We start from the raw sequence: 22,273 nt of genomic DNA, 5'->3' as shown, positions 1-22,273 counted from the left end.
CAGTTTAGTTTTTCTTCTTTAGAAATTTTCTATTTCAGTTGTTTCTCGTTACAATATCGACCTTTGTCAGGGGAAGCATTGGAAAAGTCCAGAAGGTGCTGCTTTTTAAAATATGATCAATGTTTTTATGAAAGCTGTAGGAATAAATAATTAAAAACAAATACAAAATGCTGCTCGTTTTGAAAGTTTGATCAAACACACTGAATGACTGAAACTAAACTGCCCACTGTTGGGCTGAGTTTGCAGGATACTGTGATGATCAAGCGTTTCCTTCAATTCTTTCAGAGCAAGATTTCAATAATACACTTTCCCCAGTTGTAGTTTAGTCTATTATTGCAACCTTGGCCTGCACATTTTAAGACCAGCCCTCCCCGTGGCAACAAATGTGTTTTATTAGAAGGTGCTTAAAGTAGACAGTGTGCTCTATTTCTCCCCAGAAAGAAATACCAGGTGCGTTTACACAGAGGCTCTGTTATCTGGTGTGTTGTGATTCATTTATCCGATTATTCTCGTGTTTGATGATACCGCTGCACACCACTGGCAGAAAATATCATATTAATATTTAGTGAAAAAAAAAAAGGGGGGGGGGGGGTCCCCTGCTGAACACAAACATTTGCAGAGTTAATCTGCTCCCTTTTTTAGCTCCATGTTTTTAAAATGGGGAGCAATGCCGCGCAAAAACTGTACAACAAGCCCGCGGGCGACAGACAGAATGAACACACGACACTCAGTTTGAGCAATCTTCAAGTTTTTAATCTGTTTTCAAAGACCGCAATTTTATATCGTCCTTCCTTTAATAAGTAGAAAACTTTTATTTTTTTTAAGAATTAGTTGAAAGGCACAAATTTTACAATATATACATTTGGATCTAAATTATAAATATATAGAAAACAAAAGCACAACCCAGAATAAAAGTGCTGAACACAGTTTTGTTTTTACAGGAAAAATAGGCTTTGTTTAAAAATACATACAATCAGTAGCATGTTTTTTTTGTTTCATTTTGTGTTTTGTTAGCAATAAATTATTTGAAGGTGATAACATTTATATATATGCAACTGGTGGGAGAAACAAGAAAGATGGTTAAAGTATACACAGAGCAATCCACTGAAGAACAGAAATACATCAAGCGTGCGACGCTCAATCAAAACCAACAGGAGAACAGTAACTTGATTATGCCATTCTTAGTGCAAAATGATAAAAATGATTACAGGCCTAACTAAACGAATGAAGAATTTTCTTTCCTAAAAACTGCTGTCCATATCCCTCAAATGCATAAAGCTTTATTTCCGTGACTATAAAAACAAAATCAAAGGCAAAACGTTTGCAGACTGGTGTCTGGGAATGTGCCTGACGAATATTATTAAAAGTGAAACGAAGGGTAGCTGCAGTATTATTCTGCACACAGAAAAAAACAACGAATCAGTCATCCTAAACCCTAAACACAGAAGCAGGGAGGGGCGAAGGCTTGGACAGATTAATTGCACGTTTTAATATAACCCAGGTGTGAGTCGACGGGAGAACGGGTCAGCGTTAACATGGTTCGAAGAAAAAAACAAAACTGTCCACAGAAAAATAATGTTTCTTAAAAGAAACAGCCTTTGATCTTTGCCCTAAGAAGGCATAAATATTTAGAACCACTGACATTTTCACAAGGACAAACAACAAACCCATCACATTAAGTCTAAAACATAAATACAGCAAGAGTCACAGCACAGAGTTAAGAAAAAATAGCACAAATACTCATTAGTTTCATCATCCTTAAAAGGGGAACTGATATATTTCTGCTAACGCCCTGACGTTACGCCTCCTGTAGGTTTCTTCCTGAGATTGATAAATGTCTGATATCTTAGAGCCAGTAACTTTAGGGGTGCCTGTGGAATACTTTGGTATCTCTCTGCAAACTGAAGGCCTGACAAGAGAAAAAAAAGCTCTACGAGTGGGAGAAACAATTGCGTTTGAGAAAAGCAAAAGTAAAACGAGCAGAAATAAATCCAGACGCTGTACAGCAGTAGAACAGTGCAATGTTATTTGGTGGCAGGTAATAATAGAATTTGTTTTATAGCAATCTTGAAAATGAGTAACTTCCCTGACCAAACATGTCCTTAACTATTACAATAAGCAAGATAATGTATCTAAAATCTAAATATCCCTTAAATATAAATAACAAATAACTTTTTTTTTAATAACAATGAATTTAAAATGTATTTAACTAAAATATTTCAAAGCATAATAGAAATAAAGACGATTCACACCATGCAAAGGTAACCAAAAAGCTTTGCCTGTTGAGCGTAAACAGTACTGAAGCGTTTGTTTCATAACGAACATATAACATGGTTTTTATTGCTTTTTGATCGCTTTAACTCCTCTGCGCATTTTGTCACAAACCAACTACAGTGCATCACACAAACATGGCCAGACCTCACAGGTTTTTAAATATGTACTATCATACACATGTACACGCATCTTTCAAAAGCTTTCTAGAGCCTCAAATGGAAACTGGATGTTTTATTTTTTAGTATAGGTTGAATTCATGTGAAAAACAGTGCTCAAGAGGAAACAATAAATTACTCTGATACTAGCAAAGAGACGGGGGCGCTTTCTTTTCAGAACAATAGAAATTCTTTGTGATCCTTTAGAATTAGAGACCGTGAACAGGTTCGGGTATCAGTGTTGGTCAAAAAATGACACATCCACACAGAAAGATAAAAAAAAAAAAAATACACAAGATTTTCCTGAGGATTTCCAAAACAAAAATGGGCGTCAAGTGAAATTAAAAGGGGAGAAAGGGGTGTAGATAAACGTTTGTGGACAGCTACACAGACAATCACACAAGCACATGCAGGCTCAAAGGAGGCGCCTTCCTGAAACCCAACACCAGCATAGTGTAACACAAACGACGACTGCCTGACTCACCATGGGCCCCAAAAGTTTCATACAAATACACCGTATTAAATTAAAATCGAAACCAACGCTCAAGAGTACAAATCTATACATTAGGCTACATGGATTTTAAAGACTGCATTTAAAGACTTTTTCCAAAGGCACTGTTTGCAACAGCAGGCTGCTCATCCTCTCCCTTTTTTCCTCACACTAGTGTTCATACAAGCAGGGAGACAAACAGGAGGGAGTGCGTAGAAGGGAAAGGAAAAAAAAAAAGGAAATCTGAGGCATTTCATGGCTAATCAGCTAAACGATTTCATGCGTCTTCCAGTTCGACTACCTCGTGTTTCACTCAAACCAAAGCCTTGCATACAGCCGTGAATGTAGTAACAGTAAAGCAAAGTTTAAAGATGCGGTTTTAACTAGTGAAAGGCATTTAGAGCTTCCAGCAACTCACCAATCATACCTCGAGAAAAATCAGCAGCAGGAGGTTTATTAGAGATTTCCGCACCTCAACAGCTCGTATGTTCGATAAAATAAAGTTATCCCGTCCTCTTTTTCCCCCTCCTCCCCCCCACCCATCTCCTTTTATTTTTAAACAGCTGCCTTTTACCGTGGAGGACACACTTTGGTGCAGAAATCGAATATTGATCGAGCCCGTCGTTACCTCAACAGCCTAAAGCAAGTGAACGCTACACATGGATAAAGAGAAGGGTGAGCCCAACGCAGGACAGGCAGTGACTTGACTATAGGCCCTGAGGGGAGAGGGAGTAGGTCCAAGGTTGCGATCAAAGACAGCAGCAAACAAGACACCATCTGCTCTAAGAGACATAACAAAAACAAAACAACAAGAAAAAAACTAAAGATAAAGTCCAGATGAGCCCGATGAGCTCTCACTCTTGCGGCCTGTACTGAATGACAGATTTGCGGTCCGGTCCGGCCTGTAGCATGCTGTTCAAAGCCTCGCGGACGTCAAGAGCGCCGGAGCTGCAGTTGCCGTTGGGTAAGGGACCAGAGTCTGATGAAGCGAGGAGATAGGCTGGGGGGAAGTGAGAGGAAGAGCTGGAAAACAAAGAGTTGGGCGACGGGTTGGAGAAGAGAGAACCCATGTTGTTTGACACAGAAGACGTGGAGGACGTGGAGGAAGAGCAGGAGGAGGTAGAAGACGAAGGGCTGGCTTTCTGTGTGGCTATCTGAGGGGAAAGGGATATGTCAAAATAATCTAATAAGTCATGGTGGTTATTGGCCAGCAAGTTGTGGTTCTGCTGCTGCTGTTGCTGCTGCGAGGCCTGAAGAGGCTGCTGCAGCATGAGAGGCAGCTGTACTTGCGCAGCATGCTGGACGTTTGGTGCAGTCTGAGAGATGAGAGACTCTAGATTAAAATCCTCTGCAAACGCTGTAGAGTTGCTTGTCAGAGTGTCCAGATTGAGTCCGCCCTCTGTGGTGTCTGGAGAGGGAGATGGAGAGCTCATGGTAAGGTCTAAGATATCGTCGAAAGGACTTTTGGAAGACAAACTGGAAGGCTGCTTGGTCTGATGGAGTGAAGGAGGCAGGTTCTTCGTTTGTTGAAAAGTGTTCATGTAGGCGGGTGAGTAAAACGGTGAGAGATTGAGGCTAACTGAGCTGTTCATGGAGCTCTGGTTGGTGTTGGAGAAGGAACTCGGATTGTTGGACCAGCTGTTATGGGTCCTTTGCTGGGTTTGGCTAGAATTTATCGGTAAGGCCAAGAGGGCTGAACTGAGGTGTGGTAAGGTGGGCTGGACTTGGGGGTGCATTCTGTGTTGGAGTGGGAATCTTGGGTCAAAAGGCTGAGTGAGGGACTGAGTATGCATGGTTTTGTGGTTGGTTAGATTTTCCACGAGCTGTCTGTGCCCCTGCAGGTACTCAAGCTTGCGCTTGCGCTCATTCTCAGCAGCCTGCTCTTTCTCTTTTCGCCTCTTCTTCACCTCGTCATCCATCTGCAGCAGCTCGTCCCGTACGCGAGGAACGCAGTTCTCTGGGATCTTGATACCTGAGAGAGATGACACAGTTATCAGTAAGATAAATCCTCAATCTTTTATCAGCTTTACAATAACAACTAGAGCAGGGCAATATGACCAAAAATATTTATCACGATATACATTTGAAAATTTGCGATAATGATATAACTGACAATATAACTGACTCTAGACAAAATACTTTGCATCTCCACAACTTTATTAGTGCAAAAAAAAAAAATCTATGTATTTTCACTTAAACAAGCAGCTGTTTTTATGTGCATTAAAGTTATATAAAAATTTTACAGTGCAAATTCCTCGCTGACAGTTTAACCAAAAGGCATTTCCAGTGGAAATTGGCCGACATATCCTCAGCATAACCATGTATAATGTCCACAAAACGTAAAAAGAGGTTATACACACACAATACAGTAATATTATGTTGAAGCACAGTACGTATCACTCCATGAGGCTCCTGCCTATGATAGCCGTAATGCTCCAACAATCCATCAAGCGGTGCGGGTTCATAGCTTAGAAAAGTCGTACTAAAACATTTGACAGAGTTTCGAGCGCCGTGTAAACATAAAATCGTTTCGAGGTCAGTAAACACAACCAGAATTCATACATAAGACACACGGGATTATAAGGGGCTCTGTCGATTTTCAGAAAAATCAAAGGATTGATTTTAAGTGTGCCGTATTTTCCAAAAAACACGGTAATAACGACGGCCCGCTAGCATGCGCTACCAAAAATAGTGCTTTGTTGTGTATCTGACGGACGTAAGCTAAACCAGTTCCACACCACTGAAGTTGCAGCATTTTTACAAAACAATTCTGGTTCATCCGTTTCATTCAACGATCCGCTTTCGTCCCTCATTCTCCGTCGCCGCCATGCTTTTTCTGCCATGTGCGTATGAAAACAAAGGCACTGTGCATGTGCGTTTTACCCATAATCTATCGCGATATTTCATTTTCTTATCGTTGCCCAACATTATACCGTATTACCGTGAACGGTATGATATGGCCCAGCCCTAATAACAACAGGACATTAATTAATCTGTATTAATTAATGAGAATGATTGTCCATCTCTATGCATCAGTCCTGTGATTGACTGACGACTCTTATGCCCACTGTCACCTGGATGGTTGAGAAGTCAGATGGCTGGATATCACAGCACATGCATCACTAAGTATAGTAAATAAGACAGCATAAAGGTAATGTGTACTTTAATGTGCATTCATTGCTTCCACACTACTAAGCAGAAAGGCTGCAGCAGAGAGAGAACTACTGCATCTGCTAGTAGGCTGAGCTTGCCACGGTTGCAGAGCAGACTGCAGTCCAAGTCCATATGTGACATGACACAGGCAGCTGATTATAACGTCATGCTATTCATTTTCTTCAAATGAATGGCCAAATAAGAAAAATCAGACAGGAACAACTTAGAAACTAAAGATATATGTGCGGTGTAGAGAGACAATAATCACGAGTGTGTTTTCATGGATCTTGAGGTGAATTGCGACACGTCCTGTGTGGGTCAGCGTTAACGTAATGCGCACAGGAGCTCAGCGGAAACGAATAAGGAAAATATGGAACTTTTTCATTTCCTCAATTTTAGATAATGACGTGTCAGCACTTGGACAGCAGCACCACATCTTACCATCAAAACAACATCGGGGTCAATAAAATTCACATTTTAAATTCTGAGCTAGATGTTTAGGGATTAAAAGAACAGTGAAGAAGCTGTCCTCAAACTGCACTTCACTTCAGGCAGTCAGAGATACTAACCGACTTGTTTGTTATGCTGCTTTGTTTTAAGGCGGACAATCTGCAGGATGCTGCTGTTGGTGATGTCAGACACCACATCAGAGACGCGCTTCCACACTCGTAACAGAGCTCCACACAGCATGTGATACTGACGGAGGCGCATGCCCTGCAGACACTCCTGGCCTTCCTCAATTTTCTTACACTTCCCATTCCTGCAGAGAGAGCAAAGAAGAAATGGTGAAAACACATCATAAATCACTCTTTTAGTGTGACTGTATGGCAAGCTAAGGTACAAGATGTGAGATTTGGAGGTAATTTCTTCGTGGCTAGCTCTTGGGAATGGCATTTGATTTAAAAACCATTGACTGAATCCTAATAATTACCAGCCTGATAGGATTCATTAATCCTAAGGGACATTGTGGATTCCTGCTTACCAGTTAGCGTGACTGCATTTCTTGAAGGAGAAGGTGAACTGGTTCTCCCAGCAGTCCCTGGCTTCCTCAGGGGTCACCTAAAAAAAAGGAAGAAATGCAAAAGCCTAAAAGTCAGCCAGGTAGTCACTCATTACATATTTTTACCAATGCAGAAGTGAGATTTTCAAGTTCAAAACAAAGCACAAACTACACCCTTTTCTCATTTAAAACAATAATTGTGTCAAAGGGGAAAAACAAGTTATTTTCAATGGGCTTATGGTGAAAGGTCAATGATTAGCAGTTTTAAAGCAGGGAAGGGAAACAGCTATAGCCTTAATAAACAACAGAACTGTAAAGAAAATAAGAGCTCACTCTTTAAATTTACTATTAATATATAACATTAAAGGTTTTAAGTCTGTAAAATGTTGCCACACTTTGTCTTTGGAGAGCATTAAGCCTTATCTGGTCAGCACACCTAAATGTCCACAAGGTGGCAGCAGAGACCGAATATATATAAATATACACCCGGAGCAATGACAGAGGAACACTTGGTCCAGAAAATGTCCGACTTTGTGTTTTCCCAATGTTCCCCATTTTCAGAAATGAAAAAAGATGCATTTTAATGCCAAATTGAGGGGGAAAAAAATCAAAAGACTCAAATGTAACACAAAACCAATACAAAGACAGAACTAATAGACTGTGAAACTCTTACCTTTCTGTACTTTTGGTGCAGTTTTTCCAGACTCTCAGGGTGAGTCTGCTTGCCGATGTTGGGCTTATAGACCACAAAGTTCTTCCCTCTTCCTTGCTCAGCTAGCAGCACACATGGATAGTTACCTCGAAGCTGTGAACAGAGGCCACAGAGAGTGTTGTTTTTTTTTTTGCACTGTCAAAGAGACAAAGTTAGTTAAACTGTTTATCATAACGTGAACTCACCTTCATAGACAGGTAGAATCCCTCATCATGGCCGCTGAGGTTCAGTGATTTCTTGTAGGCCTCATCCCAGGGCATGCCCCTGTCCACACTGATCTGTAGGAGGAAAAAGATCAGAGTCTAAAGCATGTGCTGTGAAAGAGAGGGAGTCAAACTGCCCCACACCTACACACTGCTGGTATGACTTCAGAAACTATTAATATCTATAAATACATGAATACAACCACTTTAATGTATGTATGAAATACGCCCTTTATACTGGGTAAACTGGTTTTCTTGTGCAGGAGTCCTGAGTGGCTGCCAACTTTGAAACATCAACTGTAGGTTAGCCTGCAGCCAAAAGCTAAAAGCAGAGGATACCAGTAATTATCCTGTGCCACCTGCTAGTATCTACATAGGCTCCATAGCTCCAGGGCCAAACCTGCGTGATCACAGTCTTACCGCTGGCACTATGACATCAATCCAAGCTCTTAACTACAGAGGTAGTTGCTTGAGTTACCTGGGGGACTGCACGTTATGAGGAACTTATTTAATTGAAGTACCCGTTCAAATATTGTCAAAAAAATCTAGATGAACTCAGTGATATTTATAATGTACTCTGTGTTTGCAATTTAATAATATTATTTGAAAAATTGTAAGGTCTGGTGCTCTAACTTTGATATTAATACATACAATAAATTATCATTAAATTGCAAGAGCATCAAAAAGATAAGTAGCATAGCATAGCATTGCCATTGTGGGCAACACTACCTAACATAGGCCTAATATATATTACATAGCTAGGCCTTCTCCTGTGTAGTCATAGTTTACATGTTTTATATAGTTTGCTGTTACTTTGCAGATGCTGCAGGCACATCACTGTTTTGAATATGTTACTGATAATGCCATATCAAACAACACTTCTGCCTGGCCGTTCACAAATAAGCCACTGTACTGCTGTGGTTATCTGCAGGAAGTAAATACTTTTCTAATCCTGCTGTATGCAACTTCACTGTCATCGACACATTTAACATTGCATATGCTCTACTCCAAAGAAATGTATACTTGTAGACCTGAAATCAAGTTATGCAAGCCTACCTTATACAGAACAACCTGGCCATCCTGAGGATTTCCAGCCGTCAAGAAAGTTTCCTGTGTCTCCTCATAAATCTCATCGTTACCTGGGGCAAGGTCTGTCGGCGACAGAGTAGAAGAAAGTGATGAACATTTGCAGCTGCTGAATGAATTCATTGACATCCTTCTATTTTAGAATTACACTTGATCTCCATACCTAGGATTCCCATGTCATATTTGCCCTCCTTTTTATCCTTCTCTATGAGATAGTCAAAGTTGTCAGTGAAGTATTGGAAGAGATGGTTCTGTTTGTGGACCTCCAGACCCAGGATGCGATTTAGGAACTTTGTAATGCTGCAGTCTGAGAAAAACAAACAAGCAATTGACTTCAAATTTTGTTTATTCATCTCAAATACCAAATACAGAGAAAGAAATCTGTCCGTATACTCTACCTTTCTCATTGTTGTTTCCAATGCGGGGCTCCTTACATAAAATCCCAACATCAACCATTCCAGCTTTCATGTCTGGAAGTGAAAAACAAAAAACAGAACCGTTTTTCTACAGCTGCACTAAACTTTCATTTGCTGATGATATTCTCTGCTTACACTGAACCAAAATATGAACATACCTCTGAAGAACATGGAATCACCCCCTGGGTAGCCTTTGGGAGGGGGCACCTTGTTATCTATGAAGCCAACAATTGCTTTGGTAATTTTATCCAGAGCCTTGGTACCGTACTGCAAAAAAGAAGTAAGGTGAAATTAGTAAAGACAGATGATCTCATAAGGCTTTTTAAGCACTGCAGATTAAGTGTTTACATAAAATATGCTATAAAATGCTAAAAGCAAGACAAACTCCATACACCTCAAATTAAGAGCACAAAACATTTTAGATACAAAGGTTGGGTACAATTTTAAAAGCTTCTTAGGTTTGCATACCTTGTTCTCAAAGTTGTATCTGCTCAGGTCTCTGGTTTCTGTGGCTCTTCTGTCTCCATGGGTTAATGCACCCTGCACAGTGGATTACAAACAGTATTACTATCAAATCAATATACTATTATTACTATTACTAAAATATTACATTTACATCATCAGCAGTCACGCTAACAGAACCAGAGTCGGTGCTGCTGGTGTGAAACTGTCAGAGGAAGTTATGAAATCTGTCTTCACTGTTTAGTGCAATTCTACTGTGCAGAAATAATATTGGAAAATAATGCCTTGCAATTTCAATTTACTCTGGATTTGTAGTGTTTTAAGCCAGAAATGTCTGATTTCAAAGCTCAGCTGCTGTAGTAACTTGAAAAATTTGAAAAACCCCCCAAAAACAACAACTATAAAAATACCCAGTTGTTGCTTATCTGACATATCCATCAATTCAGTTAATATATAGTTAAAAGGTGATTCTACAATGCACCAGTGATGGGTGTGGAGCATATAACACGGAGGAAAAAAACCCAAACAAACCCCAAAAACACTGAAATAAGGACACACGCACACACACACTAGTGTAAATGCATGAGGATGCAGAGCCCGCTCTTGGCCCAAACGTGTCAAAGGAAACCCACGAGGTTCAGGTGTGAAAACAAACGTTTTCTATGTGCAACGTGCTGACATGATATTGTGGTTCAGTTAATCTTCAAACAACATTTTGCAAAGAGACCGAGTGTGCAGTGAGTCCAACGTGTGATGGAAGTAGGCAACAAAGTTAACAGAAAATTTAGACAAAGTCAACAGTGGATCAGTCTTAAAGCCAGCTGCTAGCTCTGCTCACACAGGCAAAAACCTTAAGATACCAAAACAAATGAATGTTTTAGCCAAATATGATTTGACTGCTGATCTGGAGTCAGACTGTTGCAAAGGTGTTCAGCTGTTCAGTTCGACTGAAATGTGTGCACTGGAGCTGTATCAAGTTCAAGCAGGCAGGCAGGCAGGCAGACCACGTGCCATATTCTTGATACAGATTTACCACACATAGCTGGCAAATGCAGGAATGACTTCCTGTAACCACCATCCCCTACACCCTCTCTGCCCTTTTCCCAAAAGAACTGTCATGCTGTGTCACTATGGAAATAAATGACTGCTAGTGCAGAAATGCATCGATAATTACGGAAAATAGCTACACTTATAAATTATCCAGACAACCTCTTTTTGCTTTTTCTGCTTGTTCAGTTTTCCGTTACTGAGCTGGAGAAGGGAAAGACCCAGAATCTCTTGAGGTTTGTGGAGAAAAGTTGATATAACATCAAGGGAACCAACAATAAAGAAGACTATGGAGCGCTTTAAGACTAGGGAGTATCCCACACAACAGGAAGGACAGAGGGTGAGGGCAGGTTTAAGAAATGAACGGCGGAGTCACGAACAGCCCGGAGCACTCCGATCGATAAACACATAACTCAGATCGTCTCTGTTTACACTGAAACAGTTCTTCTCACACTCCATAAGACAACAACATATAAACAGCTATTTCCCCCTGAGAGACACTTCAAGATAATTGTGCAAAATAACAACAGCAAATGCAACACCAACCCACACACAACTGAAAGACTGTTCATATTTACCAGACTCTCTAGTCTCTTAGCCACAATGGAGGCAAAACGTCTCTCCCCAGCCAACTCTGAGATGAGAAAGATGTACTCAGGGGCTGTCACCTGATTGGACCGATGAGTCCGACCTGGAACGATGAGAATAAAATAGCAATAAGACATTTTTTGTACATGCAAAACATTTAAAGATATTAAGACTACTGTCTGACTGTTAAATCCTTCAATCTCAAATCTTTAACTTTACAGATAAGCGTTGTACTGCTAATGAACATCCTGTAAAACCTTTATACAGATAAATAAAACAAGCAAGATATGTTGCTATGTGTAGGAGAAATCAGGTATTGTACATTTTTGTGATGACGTTTGGTTTACAACAGCTCATTTTTATGTTACAGGCTGTGCCAATCTCAACTAACTATGAAACACCCATAAATGTAAATAAAATAACACACACACAAGTTATATGTTAGTACAGTACACTAGTGAGGTGCGATTAGAAACAATAAATTAGAAACTGAAAAGTATGAAGAGGACATTATTGGTGAGATGATAAGATCTCCAGTCATATGACTGAAATCTGATCTTGACACTCAGATCCTCCCACCTAAAAATGAAAACAAAAACTCTTTACACAAGATTGTTCTAAGGAAGTCCCTTCAACTTCCATAGAACCTCTTATGAGTAAATAAGCATGTCTGTGTTTGTACAGTATGTGTGTGTATATGTAAGTGTCAGACTAAGCTTCTCGGTATGAGAAACTTAGTCCGCCTGAAGAATCACTGAGGTGGTTTAAGCAGAAAATTGATGACCTTATTTAGTTTAGTGCTCTGCTTTGGCATTTACGTATATAAAAAAATCAAATACTGATCGGGTTTGTGGTGTTAATTACAAATAGATTCGCAGCTGTAACACCTTTAAAGGTCAAATGTTCAGCCCACACAAGTAGAGTAACTGAAAGAAACCACAGCTTCTATCTACCAACAAACCTTCAGCGAGACATTTGTCTCAATTTGAATATCGCAATATGAAAATAACACATAAAACACTTCTTCACATTTCTTCTCTTTCTTCTAAAGCTCTTTCAACCTTTCACCTCAATGCTGCTGCTTGTCACAGGGGTAAATTTAAAAGGAAGTAAGGAATAGAAAGCTGATGTAACTACGATGAAGAGGAAAATAAGTCCAGTGTGCCTTATAGCCTTTTAACTGGTTACATCACTCATCAACAGAAAAAAAAAAAGACTTATGTCATTGACAAAGTTAACCACTGATGAAAAACTTTATTCAAGCCATTATGTGAAGTCTGACACAAACTTAACCAGACAGACTATATTGACAGGTCAAAAATTTAGTCTAAAAAAGGTTCCCGACATCCTTATGTAAGTTAATAACACAAAAAATGCCCTTTTCTTTTATTTCTAATCATGTACTCCTCTTTAACTTTTAAAGCCTCTTTGTTAGATTACATTTCCTGACTTACCGAACTGCTGAATAGCCCTGTCTGCGCTCCAAGGCAGCTCCAGGGTCATGTGAACCCTGCGTCTCTGGTTTTTCACTCTCTTGTCTGCCTGCAGGGAAATCCCAGAGCTCGCTGCTTCTGAGATGATGGCCACCAACTACAGGAAACAGGTTTTTGTTTATTGGTGGAGAAAGGTCTTATTGAACAATGTTTTTAAAGCATTTCACTGTTTGGTGAAATCTGATCTGAAGCCCTTCGAGTCATGAAAACAGTGATTCATTTTTTTGTACTGTAAAATATCTAACCTTCTCTCCACTCATGAAGCGATCTTTCTCCTTGAGATTAATGTGGTCAATCGTAAGCCCTTGCTCAGCTCGTGACTCATAACGCACGGTGCCGTCAGGCCGCCGCACCACACGACCCTTACGACCAGTCATCTGGAGAGAAAAGGGGTTAATATACATCAGCTGCACATGTCAAGGTGACAGGTGATGCTGCTGGTTAGCTTGTAGTTGAGGGTCATACCTCAGAGACTTTATCTGGTCCACCAAACTTGTCAATGAGCTCATCCAATGTGTTGAGAGGTAGTTCTTTTCCCAGTTCTGCTATTTTGTTGAGGAGGTCCTGCTTCATTTCCTCTATTCTGGCTGTAAATACAAATCAGAGGAAGATATTAACAATATATCCCTTGCTGGTTGAGTTATAAAAAATAGCAGGGTATGTGAGGCTACAGTGGCAGCTATCAAGTAGATGTGCATCTGTTTGAATGACAAGCACCTTCCAGTGTATCACTGTTACTGACAACACAAGCTGAAGGACAAAAAAAAGAAATGGTGCCTACCTGTCTGGTAGCTAGTCTGGTTCACAAAGATGACATCGTCATTATCTAGCAGGGAGTCTGGTGAAGAGTTGGAGTCTGTGTCTATGCCATCGGAGTCACTACTGCTGTCATCGGTGATGTTGATCACAACGTTGTTCTCTATACTGTGCTTGGGTACTTTGGGCTGGCGACCTCTGGGTTTCCCTGATTGTTAGTTAAACCGCATGAGATTGGAGTTAGCAAAAGCGACACAAAAGAGGCCAATAATAGACATAGGATTAAAAAATATGTCTTTAACTGAGAATAAATAGTACCAGCTGCTAGGCTAAATACACCAAATACACTTATAAATCACAACATGAGCAATTTTACTGCTACACAAACTATAGAAATGTCCACTGAACACTTGGTACATGAAATAATTGTAAAAGACAGCATTTAGGGGTGAACATCCTACAGTGTTGTATTAAATCTTCATATTCACTTACGTTTTCTCTTGTTACTTGGAGCTTTTTCCCTGCTTTGCTTCTCTGAAGGGAAATGCTTTGTTACAAGAGACTGGAATACTCCCCTGGAGCAAAGAAGAGCAGAATAACAGACTTTAAAACTGACAGCAAAGCAACCACAACACATTAGGGCTGTTGCGGCAATTAGACATTACAAGTATTCCTGATCTGACCTAATTATGAGTGCCAGGTATTGATAGGCAGATGAAAACGTGAACTAATACACTCAGACTTTAAGGCATGTCTGCTGTGACAGACCTAAGGTCAACCAAGTTCAAGTCCTTATAACTTCCTTTTCTTCTTTTTCACAAATGAGTCATTGGTCAATTAGCAGCTAATAAAAGGTTGTCTGCTTTGACTGGTGAAGAATGTCACATGACCTGTATGACAGAAACACAGAAGCGAACAGACGAAATACTCTCTTACTCGGCTGCGGAAACAAATCTGTCCAGATGCCCGTCATTTTCATCCAAGACTTCTCTGGTGCGCGATTCTCCAGTAGACTGGAGTCCAATAACGATGCACTGCAGTGGAGAACACACAAACGCACATCAATGACCCAGCCGTGTTACCTAAAGTAAACTTCTACTAGGACTCACTTCTGCTAATCACGATGGAAAATATTACAAAAATCCATGTGGAATTCCTGAACAACTAAAGCAAAATCAAACCAGCTTGTTCACAGAGAACTGAAACCCCCCACACAACTGACTAAACTATGTTTCAAATTAGCACTCTTACATATACAATCTATGCACTCAAAGTTCAACAGTGTGCTATGCTCACCTTTCCGGCCTCCAGCTCTTTCTGGGCCAGCTCCACCAAGGAGCGGACCTTGGCAGCGATACAGAGATATTTGAAGAATCGCTGGTGAGACGACCAGAACTGCCCCCAAAGAGACTTCCTGCTGACCATGCCCAGCTCATCAGCTGCCTGCATGAACGTTTTCAACGCCTCGGCCCACTAGAAACAGATTCCAGACGCGAATTCTCAGTTTAAATTTTTGTCAGTTTTCTCAAATAAGATAAGAACATATAAATACAGCAGACGCTGTCACTGAATTTCCTCACCAGTTTGGCAGCTTTATTATAGACCTCTTTGAAGTCACCGTCCAGCCCGATCTCTTCAATGCGGAAAGACACCCCAGAGAAGCTCAGCTGTCTGGCAATGTACATCCCACTCACTTTCATGTCCATGGCCACAATCTCCATGGCCCCGACACCTCTGTACACAAATAAATAATTCAACATAACTTAATCATTGGTCAACAGCCGTTCCCACAATCTGACTGTAAGGAATGTTCCAGTAATTTGAAGATACAGATCCACATGATTGAAAAACATAAAAACTTCAGAGTGAAATTCATCCCACAAACCTCTTCTCAATGGAATGCAGGAAGTCATCAAAGGTTCGGAAGGGTGTGCCCTCACCCCAAATTCCTAGTCGGCTCATATAAATCATGTTCTTTGGCTCAGAGGCACCTGGAACAGACATGACAGAAATCGATGATTTAAAGTCTACTATTGTATTTTTTCTCCTGCCCGAGAATGTTTATTTGTGTGTCAGCTTACCTGTGGCACTGGCATACACCACCCTGGCATGCGGCAGCTTGCTTTGCAGGTCAAGAACTGCTTTGCCCATCTTTGTAGATGTGGCATTCTTGGCTTTGTGGCATTCATCAAAAATAATCTATATTGATGCAAAGTCAAGGACAAAAAATACCAAAAACCACTGCTGAATGTGTGGTTGTTAAAATTAAGTCAGAAAATCATGTGGAACAACATATTGAAGGACAGCTTATGTTAGATTGACAAAGAATATGGCATTAAAATTAAAGGATACAACTCCATCAAATTCTGGTTTGCACCAATCCAGGATCTGTTTGATCCTCGTCCGAAGCTGCCCTCCTGCTTGGCTTTCTCCAATCAGTGCAGAGTAAGTTGCAAACAAGACTCCTTCTGAGGTAGCTGTGTCACCGTACTTTATCTGTTAGAACAGAACAAATATTAAACAAGTCACAATAGTGCTTCGCTCTACTTCACCGATTGCGCTCATGCACACATAACAACTGTTCTAATTTTCTCAGTTTGACCCACAAATTCCACCTGAACTCACCTTGTTTAAAGCATGCACAGGAATAGTCGGTGCATCTATGTCTTTGAGATCTCTCTCTGCATCAAATTTCAGGTCATTGGATATGCTGAACCTGAGGGAAAAGACAGGGGAAATTAGCCGACTTTGACATACAGTAAATCTACTGTGCATAAACAGGATATATCATGCAGGTGGACAAAAATCCCAATCAGAAAATCGATCTATTTTTTAATCATAGCCCGCATTAGTCATGTCCTTTTTTCCCCTCAGAAGTGTTTTTCTTGACTCTAACCTTTTGAGGCCTCATGGAACAGGTGACTCTTAACATTCTCTAGTTTCATACAAATCCTACTTTGCATTGCTTTTCTAGAAGCTCACATTTACTGATAAAAGGAGATGTTTGGTCTTAATATTGGTAGAAAAAGGAATCCAAATGAAAGTAATTTCTGTCTCCAGTTTAACCTTCTGAACTCCCTTATATAGTTTTGAAATTACACCGAGCTCACATTATAAATATTTTCCGTAGGCCGATTTCAAATGCCCTATGACTTTACCAAAACTGTTCATGTGATTTTGTAATGAAGAAGTCAAGAAAAGGTCACCAAATAACTCACGTAGTCTTTCCGTTTTCTGAAAATTGCTAAGAGTGCTTTAATTAAAACGGCAGACTATGCAGACAGGCCTCTTACTGGCCCATCTGTTGTAGCATGTTTATCACTCTTACCATAGTGCTTTTTTTCTTCCCTTAAGGTAGTTCTCCAGGATGATTCCTGCCACAGTGCGTCCCTTTCCGACCCCTGCCCCATCTCCGATCAGAAAGCCGGCCCTCTGCTTGTTCTGGAGGATCACCTCATGTTGCTGAGGGTGCATAAGGAACGAATGATGATCAATATGCCTCCAGAGTCACGCCATTAAAAGTGCTTCATGTATTGTGTGCTGGTATGTGTACCTGGCAGGCGTATATGATAGCCTCTAGCTGCAGAGCAGACAGCAGACCATTTTTAATAGTTGACTCGGGGATGGACAGAGTGTATGTGATGTCAGGAGGAGGGACACTGGATAGAGTGTTTGTTTCCACCACTATGTCAGGATGAGAAATTCCTATAGTGGCTGAAGAGAAGAGGAAAAAAACATGTTAACCATAAACTGAGTGTCATGTTGTATTAGGGGGAAAAAGGCAGACAAATTAATGGGTGAACTGATGTTGAAGTTCATTCAAGTGGCCTACATTTGGAAGGTTTGTACTCAGCGTATGTGTCTACATGTCCCAGTTCCTCTGCTTCTTCTTCCTCGGCCTCCTCTTCCTCTTCTGTTGCTGCCTGGGTTGTCTGAGGCTGGAAGCACCACAGAGACTTCAGTAATGTAATCACAACAGCAAGCGTTGCATTTGGGAATAATATTTTGTTGTTTCAGCTTAGGTGAAGACAAGTTAGGAGAGAGAAAACTGCTGAAATTTAGAAGTAGGTGAGCAGTTAGTATGACGATAATGCACACTGGAAAAGTTCCTTAAGAAGGAATATTAACCAGAAAATTAGCAAAATAACAAGTGAATAAAATGCATGAAGCCAATTAAAGGAGATTGAATTGAGAGATTTGAAAAATGTAGTCAAGCAGACAAAAGACAGAGAGAGTGGAAACGGAGAGGACCTCTTTTTGACAGTCAGCTGAATATTACAATGCCTCTTTTCCTGTCAAAGTAATCTCTGTTTTTTATGTAATGTACATTTGTGGCATGTACAATATGCCGCCATGCTTTTGTCACCTGTGGTAATACAGATGGTAGACAGGAGCATTACAATTTACCTTATGAAGTTTTGCTAAATTCAACGGGACCCCCAGATGAGAGCCATGTTAAGTTTTCAGTGTAAAACATCTAAAAGATGCACTCAAAAAAATGAATTGCCCTCCTAAACATGAAGCAGTAATTTTGAATAAAATGCAACTGAAATATGTAAAAATCTAATGTTTATTTATTCAAATAATGAATCAGTAAGGGAAATATGCTGGGTATTAACTAAACATATACGAATCAATTAAATTTAATTGGACCAGATTCCATTAAATTTAGTGTTTTACATTGAACTAATATAACACAATGGAATTACATGGAAATCAAATTACTTCAAGACAGGATTTTGGGCATATTTTTTGAGTGAACTGCTGCAGCTGCTGCAAATAAGACCTAAAACATAATCTATATTTTATATATGATTCCCATATATGATTACTGATGAGTAAGCTCAAGGAGTTTAACTTTAACATCAGACTGGAGAGGTTAACGTGACTACCTGGAATCCTCCTAAAGGTGGGGTGCTGATAATAGCAGATATATCCTCCAAACTTGCCAAGCCTTGAAACCTGCTGGTGCCATTCTGCTGTCAAAAAAACATAAAATAAAGAAATACAAACTCAAATAAAACACTGTGCCTAAGAAGGATTAAAGCAAAGAAAGTCGAGAGTAATCTGCCTGTGCATTTGTGTCTATATGCATGTGCACGAGAGCGATGGGGCACTCTCCTAAAGCTGCACTAAACAAAATGCATTTTATTTGACTGGCAGTGAAAAGCCAGCAATGACAACAACAACAATGAAAGGAAGATAAAGGCATGGGAAATATAGTCTGGGAAATATAATGAACGAAATGAGGGCAGAATGAAAAGGAAAAAAATAAAAAGGCTTTCAGAAAGCAGGGAAAATAAATGTACTCTGATCACATCAAAAAGATATCCACGGACCCATCTAATTCAAAGAGAGCTTAACAGGAATGAAACTGCAGGCTAGAGGAACAACTATTGAAAACAAAGTTGCTTTCCTCGGGACACTGATTTAGAGAGCATGAAAGTGCATGCATACTCCTAATTTGTCTACAACAGAGAAAACAGTTAAAAAATGTAATGACCAAAGAGAAATGTTTAACAACAACAAATTTTATCTAATGGATACAAACATAATTCCTGAATGAAAAGACGAGACACTGGTCATTGCAAACAGCAACAGCGTAAACCGTAAAATCAACTGGGAAAACCATTGTACAACCTCGGCACCAAATGACTCTCCTGCTATATGTAATAAGAATTCAATATGAATAAAATAACTGTGTCATTTCCACCAGTGCTGAGAGGTTTAACGGCTTAAATATGTGAGATTAAATACCATCACATCGGTGCGTAGTTGAAGGTTTCACTGTACAATGAATTAAACGCAAAAAACTACACATTAACAAACGTACTGGTAGCTAGGTAGGTGGTAAAATGGTGTGCTAACAGCACAGAAAGATGATAATGATATTAGATAAGAAAGACAGTAGATATGCACCAAAAGATATGCTGCACAGTTACTATATGAGAGCTGTGTCTGCTGCTTAGAAGTTTTTAATTCACAGCTTATACTTCATAAGAATGGACTTGTGCACAGCCACAACATGAAAATCCCAACTTAGAGTGGAACACTAAATCAACATTATATTATGCTCCAAGTACTTTACTCTACAAGCCACATTCACCCATTAAAACAGCGCTTTATCTATCTCACATCCACAGCTCCAGCTAATTTAGACTCACCAATTAACCTCACATGGATGTCTTTGGAATGTGGGAGGAAACTGGAGGTGACAGTGCTAACCACTTCACCGCCAGGCTGCAGACGCAGTCGTAAGGCAGGAAAGCACTAGTGTTTACGGGATACAATGGACAATATAACCCTTAGCTACTGTTTGTTATTCGATGCCAACTTCCCCCAGTGAAGACATACGTATGCTGAGGCAAACAAGTCTGTTGCATATCATATCTGTAAGAGGTAAAGGTGTGGTAACCAGTTTTTCTGGTAATGACATGTGAGCGAGTGCTTGTTACTGACCTCTAACTGGCTCTGTGCTGGTGTGGTGGTACTAGTGCTGACGTCCCAGATTGTGGGCACTGTGTCCAGGTTCTCTGCATTGATGAAGGACTGGGTATCAGCATACTCCGACAGTGAGTCAGTCGGAGAGGAGAACAGAGAGTTTGTGGAGATGTCATCAAGGCAGGGCAGGTCCTGCAGGCAAAGAAAAAACGGGACGAGGTGTTAAAGGTAAACTCTAAAACGGGACAAAATTTAGGGCAGAGAGTTCAGTAGATCTCTAAATAAAGAAACAATATTTATACCCACATCCAGACACGGTCCCTCACCATCAAGCTTTATGCAACATAAAGGGGGCGCAACAAAAGCTTTTTTTAAAAATGTAACAGACACGGCACCAATACCAAACAGCAAAAGAAAAAAGGTGTGGCCCAAACAAAATATAATTACACACAGATGTGAGAATGAGCACGTGAAGTAGAACGTGAGGGGAAGGCACAATAAGGCTGCTTGTGTGTATGTTTGTCATTTCAGCTATGGCTGCCTTCCAGTCGCGCCTCTATTCATATCGTTTCCAAACCATTAGCATGCCATGTTCCTTAACTAGCCCCTCACAGGCACCCCTAGGCCCCCTGAGACTTATAAACATGTATTTGGAGAGATAGGAATTGAATGACAACAAGAAACTCAACAGAGGAGAAATCTCTTTGTGACGTCCATAAATGAGTCGGTGTATAAATACACTCTGGGCAATGTATGGAGATTCCCACAACACACTGTTCCCCATACACCCACTAGGGGACCACGAGGCAACTGTGAATACTTCCCCAAAGAGACTAACGTGCTTATTTGGAAATTTGGGAAAATTTCAACATTTCTCCAAATGTTGATACCCCCCACCACCAATATTGTTATATGGCCACAGGTGATCTCTGTTAAAACACAATAAGCTCTAAGGACTGAAGATGGCTTTGTGGGAAGAACAATACTATGCTTACAGAACAAAAGTAAGAAAAAAAAGTCCATACAAATACAAATACAGGCCATTTACCATTTACCATAATCATGCAGAATCATTAGCTGAGCTGCTGACTCAGTCCTAACAATCCGGTAGGACTGATTAATACTGAGAAGCTGCAGGAACTTCTGTCATGGCTGTCTGTTAGCCATTACTCACAGTTCAACAGAAAATGTTTCACAAGCATGAGAGGACTAGACGTAGAGCTCAAAGTGTTAACATGACAACATCACGTAGGAATGGTGAACAGGAAGGACTATAAACAGCAAACAGAGAAAAAGTGGCTCTGCCCCACATTTGCTTACATACATATTTGTGTATTTTGTCTTTGTGACATTAGAGAAACAAAGCAACTTATTAACCTATTATGTGGATGTTTGTGGATTGTAAAGTGCACTAAGCTTATCAGTGTTTACTGCTCACTTTATGCTCTTCAGCTCCCTCCCTGTTCCTTTCTCTTTCCTTTTCTCCTCATGTTTGTGTATGTGTGCGCTTCCTGAGGGCAAGATCAGGCATGAGCTCTGCAATCAGACTCTCCAAAGTTCTTCTAGCCTACGGACAGCTGACTGGAACAACTGGCTTTTGTATGGAGAAAGAGTTGTAGATAAGAGTGGGTGTCCTATACTACCACTCCCAAACACGCAACTTGGTCACTTTATATCACTTTTATATCACGTATCCGTTTACTAGTTTGTTTCTCTATTCTATCAACTATGTGACTTTCTACCTCATGCTATTCCGTGTCCTAATTCCCTTCCCTGCTCCCTCCATTCTGTGCAATTCTGACTTGGGATAAATGAATAAACAACAAGGCTTGGAAAAAGGACACAGTGTCACCAGAGGCATCGTTCCACTGAGGCATAATTGCGGAAACACACGCATAAGCGCAGACACACGTATAAAAATTATTAAGTATTGCCTGTCTTTCTTACAACACACTTAACCACAAATTTGATAAAATGTTACAAGATGAGTTTAGATA

The 22,273-nt window shown here is 40.3% G+C and overlaps 1 protein-coding gene across 7 annotated transcripts in view; it reads right to left on the bottom strand.

Moving 5' to 3' along the window:
• Positions 1 to 731: 731 nt before the first annotated feature.
• The window catches only part of sbno2b (strawberry notch homolog 2b), a 63,522-nt gene continuing 41,980 nt past the window's right edge, over positions 732 to 22,273 (bottom strand). For 5 of the 7 annotated variants that reach the window (XM_085449284.1, XM_085449283.1, XM_085449285.1 and 2 more), the window contains 28 exons: positions 20,295 to 20,468; positions 18,728 to 18,814; positions 17,668 to 17,773; positions 17,389 to 17,549; positions 17,164 to 17,297; positions 16,461 to 16,551; positions 16,188 to 16,331; positions 15,917 to 16,034; positions 15,721 to 15,826; positions 15,416 to 15,569; positions 15,132 to 15,308; positions 14,772 to 14,869; positions 14,328 to 14,410; positions 13,861 to 14,043; positions 13,545 to 13,666; positions 13,325 to 13,456; positions 13,041 to 13,176; positions 11,577 to 11,689; positions 9,958 to 10,029; positions 9,648 to 9,756; positions 9,472 to 9,543; positions 9,237 to 9,380; positions 9,044 to 9,138; positions 7,970 to 8,062; positions 7,746 to 7,877; positions 7,055 to 7,131; positions 6,642 to 6,832; positions 732 to 4,891 (listed from right to left, as the gene is read on the bottom strand). In XM_085449284.1, the coding sequence (XP_085305410.1) occupies positions 3,774 to 4,891; positions 6,642 to 6,832; positions 7,055 to 7,131; positions 7,746 to 7,877; positions 7,970 to 8,062; positions 9,044 to 9,138; positions 9,237 to 9,380; positions 9,472 to 9,543; positions 9,648 to 9,756; positions 9,958 to 10,029; positions 11,577 to 11,689; positions 13,041 to 13,176; positions 13,325 to 13,456; positions 13,545 to 13,666; positions 13,861 to 14,043; positions 14,328 to 14,410; positions 14,772 to 14,869; positions 15,132 to 15,308; positions 15,416 to 15,569; positions 15,721 to 15,826; positions 15,917 to 16,034; positions 16,188 to 16,331; positions 16,461 to 16,551; positions 17,164 to 17,297; positions 17,389 to 17,549; positions 17,668 to 17,773; positions 18,728 to 18,814; positions 20,295 to 20,468 (4,422 nt within the window). In that variant the 3' untranslated portion in view covers positions 732 to 3,773. The remainder of the gene's footprint in view (positions 4,892 to 6,641; positions 6,833 to 7,054; positions 7,132 to 7,745; positions 7,878 to 7,969; positions 8,063 to 9,043; positions 9,139 to 9,236; positions 9,381 to 9,471; positions 9,544 to 9,647; positions 9,757 to 9,957; positions 10,030 to 11,576; positions 11,690 to 13,040; positions 13,177 to 13,324; positions 13,457 to 13,544; positions 13,667 to 13,860; positions 14,044 to 14,327; positions 14,411 to 14,771; positions 14,870 to 15,131; positions 15,309 to 15,415; positions 15,570 to 15,720; positions 15,827 to 15,916; positions 16,035 to 16,187; positions 16,332 to 16,460; positions 16,552 to 17,163; positions 17,298 to 17,388; positions 17,550 to 17,667; positions 17,774 to 18,727; positions 18,815 to 20,294; positions 20,469 to 22,273) is intronic. The other 2 variants (XM_085449287.1, XM_085449288.1) reach the window with 2 other exon arrangements.

The sequence above is a fragment of the Copadichromis virginalis genome, linkage group LG23, assembly GCF_057382275.1.
Source record: "Copadichromis virginalis isolate Kocher_CV1m ecotype Utaka linkage group LG23, C_Virginalis_male_GT1.1, whole genome shotgun sequence".
Classification (NCBI taxonomy): Eukaryota; Metazoa; Chordata; class Actinopteri; order Cichliformes; family Cichlidae; genus Copadichromis; species Copadichromis virginalis.
The sequence above is the reverse complement of the archived record's forward strand: the minus strand, read 5'-3'. Positions and strand labels throughout refer to the sequence as shown.